General features: G+C 32.2%; 1 protein-coding gene and 1 long non-coding RNA gene across 3 annotated transcripts in view; one reads left to right on the top strand and one right to left on the bottom strand.

Annotated features, from left to right (window-relative positions):
* Positions 1-15,849, top strand: part of LOC129949435 (uncharacterized) — a 72,093-nt gene that overhangs the window by 15,280 nt on the left and 40,964 nt on the right. The window lies entirely within an intron of this gene.
* The window catches only part of LOC129949433 (uncharacterized), a 146,659-nt gene continuing 142,494 nt past the window's right edge, over positions 11,685-15,849 (bottom strand). For both annotated transcript variants that reach the window (XM_056060889.1, XM_056060890.1), the window contains 2 exons: positions 14,915-15,729; positions 11,685-14,796 (listed from right to left, as the gene is read on the bottom strand). In XM_056060889.1, coding sequence (XP_055916864.1) covers positions 13,704-14,796; positions 14,915-15,729 — 1,908 coding nt within the window. In that variant the 3' untranslated portion in view covers positions 11,685-13,703. The remainder of the gene's footprint in view (positions 14,797-14,914; positions 15,730-15,849) is intronic.

The following is a 15,849-nucleotide window of genomic DNA, read 5'->3' as shown; positions in this document are numbered from 1 at the left end:
TTGGTTCGTCAAGGTTACACATTTTCCAACTTGGTCGCTCATAACTCTGCTCCTCTGATGGTGTAATTGCCCTTGAGCAGTAGCATCATCATCAGAAGCAGCAGCAGCAGCAAAAAGAGTCCTTCTTCTTCTAACCCCATCAACATTTCATCTCTGCCTTGGTTCTCTGAGATGTGCTCTGCCCTCCCACGGCCCAACACACAAACAACCCTTTGGCAGACAGATGGGAGTTATAAAGTCTCTGACATAAATCCTCATTAAAAATTTTGCGCGCATACACAAGAGACGGATTGAATTAAAACGGTTATGCAGCCCCGCATAAACGGCTTGTTTTTTCGGTACTTTGTCCTCCATTACGATATGACTCCATGCTCCGCTATTTTTTTTTTTTTTGGGAGAGGGGGGGGGGGGTGTTCGTTTCACCTCCGCCAACACTCTCTTCAACCCATTCACCAAAAAATAAGCATACAAAAAGCAAAATGATAATAAAAATAATAACGGGAATAAATAAGGCGTGTGTTTCTTTGTTTGTTTGGGGCATCAGGCCGACTTTTCTCTGACACCGTTTCTATTATTTATCGGTGTTTTTTGTTGTTAACACAGGGTGTCCCATAAGAAATGGTTCAAACTGAATAATAGGTAAAAGGTCGGGACTTGGACTAAAAGAATTGGGTCACTTTTTGATACTCAATCCCAACAGTTTTCGACTAAAATTAAATTTTTAAAAACACCCTTTTTTAAGTCAGGTTTTTCCTCACCCTGTATAACTTTTGGTTTGACTTTATCTTCGGTAAAAGACACACGTTTTTGAAAATGTAAAACAAATTACATTTTTGAAAAAGCAAAGAACTTTACGTCATAAAACTTTTTGTCAAAATGCATTTTTAAAGTTTGAAGTGAAAAATTCATCTTGTGTGATCCTTATTTTTGCATAAAATGCTACAAACGTCAAAAACTGAAATAACAGAAGTGAAAAACCTGACTGTGTTTTATCAAAATTTCAATAAAACTGCCTTTGTTCGAAAACCCTTAGTAAGCATCCTACAGACAATCTACTAAATTCTGATAGGCCATGGCCTGAGATCTTTTGCCGTATTTAGTTTGAGCCATTATTATGGGCCACCCTTTATGTATGCGATATGGCTTGACACCTCATCACATCATCGCAAGCACTGGCCCAGGTGTGTTTAAGGCAGACTTCAAGAGTTGACATTCATCTCTTCAGTCCTCTCCTCCTACCAGAGCCTGAGGCTTGACGATGACGGTGACGACGACGCTGACGATGTTCGCGGTGGTGGTGGTGCGGTTTGGTTTTTTTTTTTTGAATGTGGTTGACTGATGTTTCATTAAAAATTGTGTTTTATTTTATTTTGTTGTTGTTGTTGTTTTTTTTAGGAAAATAAGAGAAAAGATAAATTTTATTGAGGTCACATCCTTTTTGCATTTTGACATTAAATTTTCATACCTATTATGTTATTTTTGTTGTTGTTTTTGTTTTTGGTGTTTTCGTCTTTTATTTTTTTACGAGGGTTAACTTTTTTGTTTAAAGTCATAAAAAAGGTGCAAATAATAAATTGGTACTTATGTGAGCTTAATGAGATTAGAATTTATGTTTTTTAAGCTTTTACATATGTACATACTTTATTATAAGTTGAGAATTAACAATTATTATTATTACGTGTGTATGGGTGTTCCTTTATAATTATTGTTATGAGGAATTTTAAAATTTATTTTTTAAGTGGTTTTATGTAATTTTAAAGTGACAATGATTTTGTTTTAATTTGAATTTTTCTTTTGAGTGCGTGAACTTTAGAACATTCATTTATTTCAAAAATCATTAAATACGTCAAATGCGTTGTGGCAAAGGAGCCTTTAAATAGGAATGATGCAATGAATGCTATTTTTTGTAAGGACTGTTTTATATGATTTTGCTATTCAACCATTATTTTTGAAACTAAGAATAAAGGAACATTCAATATTCAAACTTTTTACACAAACAATGTCAAACGGACTTTCAAAAGATAAAAGCATTAACAAATTTTCAATATCCATATTTGTCGTAATGAGATGTTTTTTTTTTTTTTTTAAATCGCTTTGATTCAAAATATATTTTGTAGTAAATGAGGTCAAATTTGAAATAAATATTTCAAAACTCAATCATCATATTTTTAAATGGTGACATAAAACAGCAGGACATAATAATTTCAATACTTGCTGGAATATCGTACAAGAAGTAATTTTTAACATTGAAGTGCATATTTATGAATTTCTAATAAATGAACATTTTTTCTGTACGCGTTTAGTTTAATTTTAGGACCGTTTGGTATGTATTTAAAAAATCGAAGCCTCATCGTAATTATTTTACGACATATAGGAACTATATAATAAGTTTTGCATTCGTAAAAAATGTCTAACTCAAGATTTTAATCAAACATGATGTTACGATGATAGAAAAGCTAGCTAGATGTAGTAGTCACTCTGATTTTGGAACTTGGCACGAAAACTAAATGTATCGAAATATATTATCAGTCGTGGATTGGATACTTCTACTCTACGAAATCATTTCAATCTACTGCTGAACCCAGCGATGTTGGACCCAGTCATGATTTACTATGCCCAATGAGGTTCGCGTATCGGACAAGTGAAAAAGTGGCAGGTGCAGACAGGATACCAGCGGAATTCTACAGATATGGCAAACAAATATAACCGAATTTTGAAAGTGGAATCATTTCTCAGCAGTTTAAAGATGCTATGATTTTTCCGAAACACAAAAAAAGCAACATCGAAGATCCATCCAACTATAGATGAATCTCGTTTTTGAACGCTTCCTTAAAAATTCTACTAAAGCGGCTGAACACGTGGATTGGTTCCAATAATCTATTATGGTCAATGTCGGGTTACTCGACCATCGATCATACATATGTAAGGAGCATTGCTGAGTGTTTTTTGGAAAAAAAATAAAAAGCTATACACTTTTTTTGTGGATCTTATAGCTGCATTTGACTAAGTTGATCGAAACGCATTGATGTTCAAGTTGTTTGGATCCGAAATGTCGTTTATGTTTGGAAGAGTTATTCAGAACTTTTACGAAGACACGAGAGCAGCGGTATGGAATGGAAAGTAGGTATCTAAATGCTTTCAGACGCAGTCGGGAGTAAGACAGGGCTGTGCTCTCAGCCCTAGCTTGTTCGCACTATTGACATCACTGACGCATTACCAGGAGGTGTAAGATTTTCTATAGAGGTCTTGCTGGCAAATCACAGGAATTCTAACAGATTATGATTAATCGGCTTTTTGAATACTGTAGACGATGGAGCTTAATAGTGAACCTGAACAAGTCGAAAGTGATACTTATTAAGAAAGGTGGATGAAGGTTAAGCTCAAGTGAACAATGGTACTTCAAAAATGAAAACATAGAAAGAGTGAAAGAATACAAATACCTAGGAGTATATTTTACCCAAAACTTTAATATGGAAAAACATCTCAACGAAAAACTTCTTAAGGCTAAAACCGTGATTAACGTGGCATGGAAAGAATGTTTCAATAACGAAAACATTGCGCATAGCAGTAAATATAAAGTTTTCTAAGCAGTATCCCAATAAATCCTTTTTTACGCATCCCAAGGGTGGGGAGCAAAGAAATTTGAGACTGTGGAAAAACTCCTGAGATTTTATTTAAAACGAACATTCCTCCTACCTTCATGCACCTTAATCTACATGATAATGTTAGAACCAGGCTTATCCCCACTCTTAATAAAAACGTTGATGCTGCAAGTCGATAACATTCTGAAAGTACTGAACATGCAAAACAATCGCTTATCAAAAACAGCAGCCTTACAAGCGATACAAAGCAAAACAGGATGGGTTAAAGAGTGGATTGGGTTAGCATAAGATACAGGTGTAACTTTAAATCTCAGTGAGCAAAGTACATGGAAATCGTCACTGTACCAGATAATTAGGCGTCTGGATGAACATTTTAGAAATGTGTTCACAGAACAGGCATCCAGCTCACTTCATCGGATGATCTATAGCAGGCTGAATTATAATCTTATTGAAAGAATCTCCAACATGTTTCGGCTAAGAGGCGAACTGCTTAACATAAATTACGTTCCACATCGCGAAGATCTTCCACTACTATGTGATATTTGCAAAACGGCTGAACGAGAGTATATGAGTGAAACTAGAAGTCCTGAGTGAAACTAGAAGAAATGTACTTGGTAGAGACTTTTTATCAGAAAACGAAACTTTAGCTCTCTCAAATGAAGTAGATGTGTCTATTGCAAAACAGCACTTATTCATTATAGAAGCAGAATTAGAGATGAACATTTTTAGTTAACACAACTGCACCTTAATTAATTACAAAACTTTATACCAGTTAAAACTTTGTCAATCAGGCAGACGACAAAACCATGCTAACGACACGTCACGGTACAACATTTTTGAATTTTGTATGTAAAATACACGCTTACTTTTATAATTTATCTTAAAATGTCTATAACTCAGAACTGAACGCTCTACAATAGTGGCAACTGTGAAAAAAGTTGTAATATTAACAATCGTCGGTAGTCAACTTGAAATTTGGCCAAGTTGTCACATTGACTACCAAAACAGTCAATTTGACAACCTTATTTAAAAAAAAATTGACGACTGGATAGTCAGTGGAACATTTTTTGGGTAGTCAATATGACAACAAAAGTAGTCAATAGAACAACTTCGGTAGTCAATATGACAATTTATCATATCGACTACCAAAATTGCCTATCGAGAATTGTTATTTTGACTATCAGGATTTCAAAAAAAAATGCCATATTGACTACAGCAGTTGTCAAATTGACTACGGCAGTCATATTGACAACCGCATTAGTCAATATGACAACCGTAGTTTGAATTTCCTTCAACCAAAGTTGTCATATTGACTACCAAGTTTTAAAAAAATATCGGATCAGAAAATTGACAACCCAACATTGTTCTATTGACTATCGTGGTTATTGGGTGAAAATTGACTACCAAATAGTTAATAGGATGACTTTTTTCGTTCTTTTTATAACTGATTGCAAGACCTACAGAAATGACGCTAAATACAAGGGTCTAAGTCCATAGATTTTTTTTTTATAATAAGCGCACACTCAATGGGATATATTACCCTTATTATGTAGACACAGTGTGAGCACTAGGAAAAGGAGAGAGGGGTTGAAAGGAGATGTCGGTACACATTGGTTTTGAATTCCTGAATATTGCAATAGCTGGGAAAGACAAAGTGTGGCAAGGCATTCCACATTCGCATAGTACGGCTAAAGAACGAATCTCTGTACTTGACAGTACGACCGAAGATGGGCTCGAGGGTATATTGATGAGCAATCCTAGAAGCGCGAGTATTACGGTTGAACTGTTTAAGGGGAGGAATACAGCTGCCTATTTCTCTAGAGCATAAACCATTAAAGATATTCCAATCAAGTCAAAGAACCAAAATAGGTACAAAAATATTAATTCTAGAGACGATTTGTATAATTATTTTTTTTAATTCCTTTTCTTGAACTATTAATTTTTGTCAGCAAAAGCTCACATTTCCTTGATTACACTGCTATCAAATTTCGTATCACACAAAACACAAGCGTTACCTTATTCTCAAATTTGTCTTAACTTTTATGGTCAATTATTGATATTTTAGGTGTATTACTATTCTCATACAAATATCCTACACTAATTAAAAAAAAACTATTGAAATATTAAATATTATAATACATTTCAGATGGTCTCTCTAAAATTGATGTCACATTAAAATTAATTAAATTTGCCTTAGAATACAGAACTCGGTGAAAGATTCATTGCATAATAAAACTCATTAAAGCAAAATACTAAATGACACTTATTAAGTGAATTAAAAATATATTTTTTTTTCTTTAATTTAAATTACCAAATCCATATTTATTTTAAAGTCCTCTCTTTTGGCCATTTAAAAAAATGTCCCACAAACCTGAATTGAATAATCCACAGTTTAACCAAAAAAAGAGAACTTTCTGAGAATCCTTTATAAGACGTTTTAACATAATAAAAACAAAAATGTTGTAAAAAATACACAACTGTATTTATAAGAGATAAAATAGCATGAAAATCTTTTTATTGCATTTAAATCATGACCATTTCCAAGTATCGCATAAATGGCTAGATATACCACCAACAGCAGTAGATATGGTAAAAACGATTTATGTTAAGGGATAAACCCTTTAGAACAAGATAAACTCTTGGAAAAAAATCTGCATTTAATTCCATTGCGCTTTTTTTTGTTCTTGTTGTTGTGTTTTTATCCTTTTTTTGTATGTTGTTGCATTAGTTTAAATCCACAAACACAACAGTTAAAAAATCAACAACTATCTGCAATTTATTTAAATTCCCTTTAAATATTCTACTGATTTATGACCGAGCTTTATATACAGAACCTAGATTCGTTGTTCGTAGAGCCCTATATACCTATATAGTACCTATACCTAGAACCTACCTAAAATTTGTATTCAGCAAAAAAAAGTGTTTTTTTAAGCCAAATTAGTAAAACTCCTTTTTCAACCAAACCAACAACACTCTCGATGCAACCAGTATAATCCTAATTCCTCTCCATTTTCAAACTATTGTGATTCTGTCCTCATTGTCCGCACAATAAAACCCACAGACACGTAGGGTAGGTTCTATAGTTTTTCTTTTGTATCCTTTGCAGTGGTATAGGTGAGGGAGATATAATATAGAAATGCACCCCTCATTTCCATTCATTCACCGACACACCGAGGACGACAAGGACGAAAGCAACAAATAAAATTTTATATTTGAATTTTGTTCTTTCTTTTTCTAAAATTTTATCAAAAATAAAAAACTTTTCACAAATGAACAAAAAACATCGAGTCCTCTGTTTTGGTTCATAATATAAAATGTATTTTTTTTTGTCTATAATAAATTAAATGTTTCTATACATAGGTAAAACTTAATAAACAAAAAGGAAATCCCAGTAGTTTCCTCTCTTTTCTTTTATTTGATGGTGGCTTGCTTTAAAAAAAACTTTTAAACCAAATGTGTGAATGTGAATGAGAATTAATTTTATTAAATTTAAAATGTTTTCCATTCATTTGTCTTTATTTAGTCCTTCGTTTAGTTTCATCAAGGATGTTTTCTAGAGTGTGGGTTCAGGGATAAAAATTGAATCACACGTAGTTGTGTTTTAAAATTATTGTTTTTGCATTGCAAAGGAAAATTTAATAAAGAGGAAATATAAAGAAAGCTACCGTCCATTAAGGTCAACGTCATTATTCATGGAAATTAATGTAACACTATTTTTGTTGATAGTTTTACAATGTCCTCGGGTATTTTAGGGTATTTCTGTTTATAAATCATAACTTGGCGATTGAATTATTGTAGGTGCAGCTTTAAGACTAATATTAAGTTTATTTATAACAAAATCAAACTAAAAATGTGAAATGAAATTAAAATTTGAAAGGTTACATTTAAATCTTTCAACTTTAGATTCGTTTATAAAAAGCAAGGAATACATTAATTTTGAAATCCAAGGTTTCGTTCGACAAATACAAAAATATCAAAAAAAAAAAACTATTAAAAAATTGAACAAAGAACACAAAAATATCCCTCTTTATTGGCATATTTAGTGGCCCCAAAATAATGATATTTTTGGTTGATACTGGCTTCGGTATGACCATTTGACCCACTACAATATAATAATTAATTTCTCAAAATACTTTAAGCACAATTTTATTTTTAAAATGGTTTAGGGGGTTATTTTAACATTATTTTGGATATATATTATTAACGTTTAAATTTCGTAATAAAAAAGTTGGCCCGTTTTTGAGGGGTCATGCATATTTTTAACTTCCCATAGGAAGCTATTGTAATGGGTCCCATTTGTCAAATTGAAAATTTTGACATTTCTCGACGTTTCTAGATTCGAAATAAAAGATTTTTAGAAAGATGTATGTCCGTACGTTCTCGACGTATTTTCGTCTTCCATAGCTCAAGATCCAGAAGAGAATCGATTTCAAATAAATTTTGTTGTACATATAATAAGGCAGAGATATGCAGAAAGACTGTCAAGAAAATTGCGTGGGTGGTTTTTTTACCATAGCAACTTGAAAAAAAAGGTGAAAATTTTTTGTTAACCCTAAATATCTTACGAACCAAAAACGCTAGAGACTTGAATTAAATTTAATCAAAATCAAAAAAACTGAAAAAAAATTTGTCACCTCCAAAATTTTAAGACTAAAATATGATATCATCTCCAAAACAATTTTGTGCAACGAAAAATAACGTTTTTGACATCTGATTAAATTTTGAGAAAAATCGAATTGACAGGTTTTTTTTATAAAAAATACTTACTCAAAATTGGTAAAAATTGAATATCGATTTAAATATCTTTTCAAAAACTTGAAATTTGGGCTTCAATCTTATTTTATCTTATAAGAAATATTGTTTTCAAAATTCTGAAAAATGTTAAGAAAAATCGAATTGATAGTTTTTTTACAAAAAATAAAAACCTAAAAAAAATTAATAAAAGTTGGTAAAAATTGATTTTCGACTCCAATAGCTTTTCAAAAATTAAAAATATTGGCTTCAAGCTTATTTTATCTTAGAAAATATTGTTTTCGGTATTCATTAATTTTTATACAAAAATCCAACAGTCCGTTTTTTCATAAAAAATAAAATCTGCAAAAAATTGTACGCAAATTTGGTAAAAATTGATACGAGAAACGCAACAGTTTTTTGGTCAATCTTCGAGTGATTCAAAATATACAGAGTTTGAAAGGTGTGGTGTTTTTTTTCAGGGCAGATATACCCTTTTTAAAAATTCACAATGAAAGTATTGGTTCTTTTTGTGGAAAAATATATCGAGCACAAAATTCCTTCAGAAAAAAACAAAATAAAAAATCGATTTTTATGGGTTTCAATGGACGAGACAACAGACGCAGCAAACAGATATGTTGCAAATGTTATCATTGGAATTTTGGATCCAGATGAAACGTTTGCTAAAGAAACATTTGTATTACATGTAGCTTAACTGGAAATGGCAAATCACTCAACTATCATCACCCAGCTCTTTCATTATTCGGTTAGAATTCTAGGTGAAGATTTTATAAAAGACTCGATCTTACTTTTTTATCAGATGCTGCTCCGTATATTGTTAAAGCGGCACAATCTATTCAAGTTTTCTACCTACGCATGCATAAGGGCTCAACATTTTACTAAATAGCAATTTTGAAACGACTCCAAAATTAATTTTGTTTTGTTTTTGCTAACAAGTAAATTGCTTGTTCAAGTTTATTTAAAAGAAAAACGGCCATGCGTGACAGTTCGTGAAAAGAAACAAAGCAGACAAGCCTAAACGGACCTATTAATTCAATGTCCTTAATGACCACTCCATCTACTGCCTTTAAAAGATTAATTATTATTGAGAGATGTGTTTTGGGTTTTGCAGAATTCTAATCGTTAAAGTAGCAATTCCGGTATTTTAACTTAAGCAACATTTTATGAGAAAGTGAGATGTTTAAATCATTTAAACCAAGGTGATTCAATTTTAAAGCTAAAAAATTGCCAAAAATAGCTTTGACATTTTAATGAAGCGTTAAAAAAATTGCGCCAGTATTTTTCTTTGCTCTCAAAATAAATTTTTTATCAATTTTTTTGTTGTTTTTGTAAATTATCGTTTTTTTTTCAAATGTCAAGCTGATTTTTTTAAAAAACAATTATGATGAAATATCTCTGATTTCGGTTCCCGAAATTTCTAGTCCAAAACCAAATATTATCAACTTAAGCAGAAGTTTTTGAAAATTTGTATTTCTAATAAAAAAATGCCGATTGGATTTTTAAGAACGTTATCTTACATTGACAAATAGATTTGCATAGAATTATGTAATTCTATTCTGATTCAAAAAGCTGTTTACACCAATATTTTTTAGTATTTTTGAAAAAAATCAACTAAAGGTATTTTTAAATCAAAAATACTGAAAAATATATAAATCACCTCGAATATTTTACGAAAAAAATTATATTACTTTCAAAACAAATTGTATGCTCTGGAGAACAATGTTTTTGACATCTGGTAAATGTTGTGAAAATTTTAAGTAACACTACTAAAGTTGGAAAAAATTGAGTTTTAACTTAATATCTTGGCATAAATTTAACATTGTAACAAACTAATTTTATATTAATATTATTTGAAATTTTAATTTGTATTTGTATTAAAAATTGGTAAAATTGATGTTCTTAAAAATGAATAGAGGTATTGACTTCATTATTATTTAATTTTGTGCAGATTTTTTTTTAACATACGTACATTTCTTAGAAAAAATATTTTTTTTTAATTAAAGATTTACACAAATTCTAATGATATTGGTAAAAATTGGTTTTCGTCTAAAAATCTTGTATAAAAAGAAAGGATATAGAAATGAATTTATTTTATCATATGCAAAAATATTTGTGCTAATTTAAAGATACTTTTATAAAAACATTCAACTCACAACTTTGTTTAAAAAAAAATGAAAAACCATACAAAAAAAAGCTGATAATAACTTGTTTTGGCCTTAAATGTTATGAGAAAAAAAGAAATATATTGATTTCAAACATTGGTTTTCTCACACAAAATTTAGCTATTAATATTTTGTTGAACTTTTAGATAAATCGATAGACGGCCCGAATTTGAATGTAAATCAATATGGTTTGCATCCCAACATTTTTCATGTATTTCTTTTTATATTATTTTTTTTTATTATTATTATATTTTATGTTATATTATTTTATTTTAATATATTTTAGTTGATTTTATAACTTTTCTTTATTTCATTATTAATTAATTATTTGTTATCATTTAATTTTAATTATATTTCGATCTATTTTTTTATTTTATTTTTGTATTTAATTAAATTTCTTAATTAAACTTAAACTTTCTTCAAATAAAATTAATCTACTATAAAAAAGGCAAAGTGTAAGAATGTACCTAATTTTATGGTTCTTCAAAAAAAAAAGTGTAAATAGCATACGATAATCGAAGCTTTACAGAAGCTTGTATAATTTATTCATACTTACCAGAAACTTACGTACAAACATGAAACCACGCATGTGATGTTTTTTTTATTTCATCCTCAAAAATTTGGTAACATTTCCTTCTTCGACCTGGAAAATTATCTTCAAAACAAAATTTAAAAGTAATTAAAGAAAATTGAATAACAAAATCGTCGAATATTATTTGATTTTTATTTTATTAACAAAACAATTTGTTGTCATTTTCATTTTTTTTTTAGTTTTTGGTTTTGAAATTTATTATTATTATTACATGATCGTTTTTAGTTATTTTGTTTTTATTTTTTTAATAGGTAAATAGTGAAAATTTGAAATGGGATTTTATACAATAGTTATTTTTTAATATTTTACAATATGAGAGGTTATAATTTCCTTATTTTTTTGTTTACTTTCAAGTTAATTTTTTTGTTTTTTACACAACCAACAAGTTATTCTGTTTTCTTTTATATAATATTAAATATTCTAAATTTTTATATTGAAGTTTTGTTGTTTGTTTTTGGTTTTTGGTTTTTAATTTGATATTTTTTGGTTGTTTCTTGTTTTCGAAGGAGAATGGGATTATTTTCAAAATGGTTATTGAGGGAGTATAGATTTTTACTTGTTCCTTGTTTATTAATAATTTATATTTTGTTTCTTAATTTTTAAAATTGCTTTTCATATTTCATGATTTATCACATTTTAATTGGTATGTAGTGGTTAAGAAATTTGAAGATAAAGACGTTAGGGTTAAAAGATTCTTTCTTCTTGCAAAAAGTTTCTCAAAAATGTCGTTGCCCTAAACTTCCCAACGAAATCACTAAATCATACCGTTAAATCTTTTGCCTAGAAATGCCAATGTCTATAGAATTTAGTGCATTTCCTGAACTAATATTAAATCCGTTGACGTAAGTTTTATAACAAACATTTTGTTCTGAGACTTGCTTTAATTTTTTGTTTTTCTTGATGCTTTGCAAAATATTTAAAAAATATAAAAACAATACAAAAATATAATTGTTCAAAAGATTCGTAGGGTCACACCCATTTTCTAAGTTAAAATATTTATTTCCGCATAAGGTTTTTTTTTAAACCTAAAGAGAATTTTAAAGAGCAGCTAAGGATCTCTTTAAGTGAAACTGCAAAAAGTAAGAGATATCGGTTGCTCTCTAAGATGATAAAGTTGTTTTAACACTTGATGCACAAAATGGCTTAGAATTGCTCGAAGAGGAAATTCATAGAAGAGTTAACTATTATTTTTGATAAAAAGTAAGGGAGGAAGGATGTTTTATGATATTTTCTGTAGAATAAGACCAAGTTCTTCAAGTTTAACTCGAGTTACTCTTTAATCTGACTCGGATTGAATACATTTTAACCATAAGAAAAATTAAAAAGAAGCTTAGAATCTCTTTCAACGAAACTAACAACTAACTAAAGAGAAAGGGCCAGTGAAGGCGGTACTTTGAGTTTTTAAGTTGTATTGGCACTTACATGGAACTGCTTTGAGCAGAAATTCATAGAACTGTTTTAGGTCCAGATTTCTTAAGTTGTACCCGAAATTCTCTTATATAAGTTTAATTTATCGCAGTTTAACTTTATTGACGAACTATGAAAATGGAAATAAGTTTTAGGCTCAGAAGCTTCCCAAGCTTTCTTCAGCTTCTTGCCCCATTATTTCAAAGCTTGGAAAATCAAATGTTTGAAGTAAGTTTTAAGCTAGATCAATATTTTAAAAGAGAAAAATGTATGAAAATTAGTAAAATATTCAATAATCACTTTAAAACCACCCCATTCTCTTTCCCATTCGTTTTGTTTTATTTTTTAATATAATTTCTCTCACATAATCGCATATCCAAAATGTACAAAAAATCTATAACTCTCTCTGTCTCTCATTTATATTTATTAATTAAATTTGGTTTTGCTATATAGTTGTTTTTTCTCTTAATTTTTTTTAATATCTTAAATACTCTTAAAATTTATTGAATTTTCCCTAAAATTACAATTTTTTTTATATAGTTACACTATAAAATGATCTTTGATTTAGCATTTCTCTTTATTTTCTGTTCTCTCTCTTTACTTCGTTATAACTTAATTTGTCTCTTCTCTTAATTTTTGATTCAAACCACTTTTTCACTGTATATAAAGTCACACCATTCTTGTATTTTGTTTTTAAATATATATAATTTTTTTAATTATTATTTATTTGTATAATAATCTAATTGATTATGTGTAGATTCGAAGAAAGACTTAAGTTAACTTCATCATCACCATCACTGTGTGTTTTATTTTATGTTTTTGTTTTTTTAAGTTGCCACCTTGTATAGAAGTTTTTAGGATGGGCTTAAGAGGAAATTGATATTATGAAAACTATAAGAGTGAATTAAAGATTCTCTTTGGTTTTTGTTATGTTTTTTACACTAAAAGTCAGTTTATTATTCTCTCTTTATATATAAAATATAAATCTGTCCTGTTTTATTTGTTTTTGTTTGGTTTTTCTTCTATTTTTCTCTTTAATTTGAATTTGAAAAAGTTCGTGTTTTTTGAAAACACTTCGTTAACCGAGAATACATATTATCTGAAAGTATGTAATTTTAGCTACTTAAGAGAAATGCACCTTCAATTTTACTTAAACAAAAAGAAAACTTAACCATTATCCTCCGAGAGTTAGCTTTTGAAAATGTCAGTTTGAGAGTCGTTGAGTCGTTTTAGCATGACATTTCGATGAAGCCAATATGGCGGTGGTTCTGGCGGCTGTCCTGGTAGGACTGCTTTGTTTTTAAGCATCTGCTTCATAGGATTTGGCGGGGTATGACAATCAGAACCGAGCTGGGTGTTGCCTAGGGCACCATTATACATCACGGGATCGGCAAATTGTGTTGGATGACCCATGGAACCTCGGAGGGGTGCTTCCTTCTTGCGAATTGTGTCACAGGTTTCTTTCATTTTGCACAACTGGTCCTGCAGGTTTCGATACTCCTCGAGGAACCGTTCCAGCTGGGCCGCATGGTAGTCGTAGGCGGTGACAGTTGACGTCGATGGCGGGGGCACTCCACCCGATCGACTAGTTAGGCTGCTGAAGTCGAGCAGGGGTGTTGCGGCTGAGCTGAACGATCTTTGGTGATGGGTCGTCGTAGAAACCTCGTGTACGGGTGATGAAGGCAGGCTTGGATTGCGCCGGTGGGCACTGGTCGCAATGCCTGCCGCTGCCTTGGAACTTTGTACGAGGTTGAGATAGCTGTTCGATCGTTGGCTGGTTGTTCGGACACCTGTGTAGTTGGAACATGATTCCGCCGAGAACCGTCTTCCTAGTGCAAAGTCTCCAAGGTATGTCGCATCACCCAGGGTGCTGCTGCCATACTTGCTAGAATTGTCAGCCAGCAATGGCGACTGACTGTCGGAGGAATTTTTAAAGTACTTGCCCGTGTTTTTCAGTTTTCTTGGTAACGTGCAGAGGCCGCCACCAATAGCGCTCGTTGTACTCACTATCGACGAAGTAGGCAGGGTCGTAGAGATGTTGGTGTATTTTGACATATCCAGTAGGTCGGGGTATTTGCTGTCGAAGAAGTCCACTTCGGGCGTTCGTGAGGAACAGAACACAGAAGAGTTGACATCGTCACCGATGTAGGTCGTTGCGACATTCGAAGGTTTGGCCAGCAGAGGAGAGGTTTTCTTACTGGACCATGTGTAGCCAGCTGAGAGGCGTGCAGCCGCATCCACCTGACTTGATATGGAACTTGCAACAGTCTCTGGCCCAGAGCTAAAAAAATGATAAATAAAAATGGAAATTGTGATGTGGAAAATGCATGAAATTTTCATAAATCTTCAGGAAGATGTCACAAAAGAACATAACGATCTACAAAAAGGAAAAAACTCACCTTATGTCAATAAGCCTGGGTATGTGAAGATCAGCGTCTCCATCCGCTCCTGACGAGTTTTTCCGCCTAACCTCCTGCGGACTGCTCTTCAATGTCACTCCCTTCCATCGTTGTGTGTTGCCACTACCACCATTATTACCATTAACATCCTTCCGTGAGAGTCCTTGATGCAACGGCAAACTAAAACTTGTGCAACCATTATTGTCACTATCCTCGTATCCGGTGCCATCGTCGTCGGTCGGCACGTTTCGGTACTCGCCGTTGCGTCTTGCATCGCCATTTGTATTCACAAGTGCTATGCCACCATTTTCCATATGTCTTCCCAACCAACCGTTCTCATCGACACCACAACTGCCACCACCGGTACCGCCAACATTCGGTGACGAACGGAATTGCCGCATGTCATGTGGCTTATTGTTGCCACGGCCACTCATTTCAATCTTCTCGTAACTCTCGGTGCGCGCTGCGGGCGTATTCCACAGACGCATCTTCCGTCGCTTCCTCAACGAACAGAAACAAATGGCAGCGAACGATGAACCCACGACAAAGAGCAAAGCAATCAGGATGCACACCAGAATGATTTTTACACCGAGTGGCGCCTCGGGCGGCCGACGTGACACTGCCAATGTAACACTTGCTTCCACCTTTCCGGCTTTGTTTTCGGCAGCGCACGTGTAAATGCCAGCATCCTGCATGTCGGCGGTTAGGATTGTCAAATTTGAGGCATTCCGCAATAGATTCACTACGTACATCTTTCGTCCTTGGGTGGTGGCGGATGTTCGTGGTGATGATTCCCCAGAGAGGTTTGCAATTACCTGAAAAGAAAAAGAAGAATAGAAGAATGAAGGAGTCATCGTCATCGTCAGAAAGTCACAAGGAAGTAATTTAAAGTTTGCATTGTTGTCTGGGAGAAGAATAAAGTGGTTGACAGTTGA

Source organism: Eupeodes corollae, chromosome 3 (assembly GCF_945859685.1).
Source record: "Eupeodes corollae chromosome 3, idEupCoro1.1, whole genome shotgun sequence".
NCBI classification, from domain to species: Eukaryota; Metazoa; Arthropoda; class Insecta; order Diptera; family Syrphidae; genus Eupeodes; species Eupeodes corollae.
Note: the sequence above shows the minus strand (reverse complement) of the source record. Positions and strands in the feature narration are given on the sequence as shown.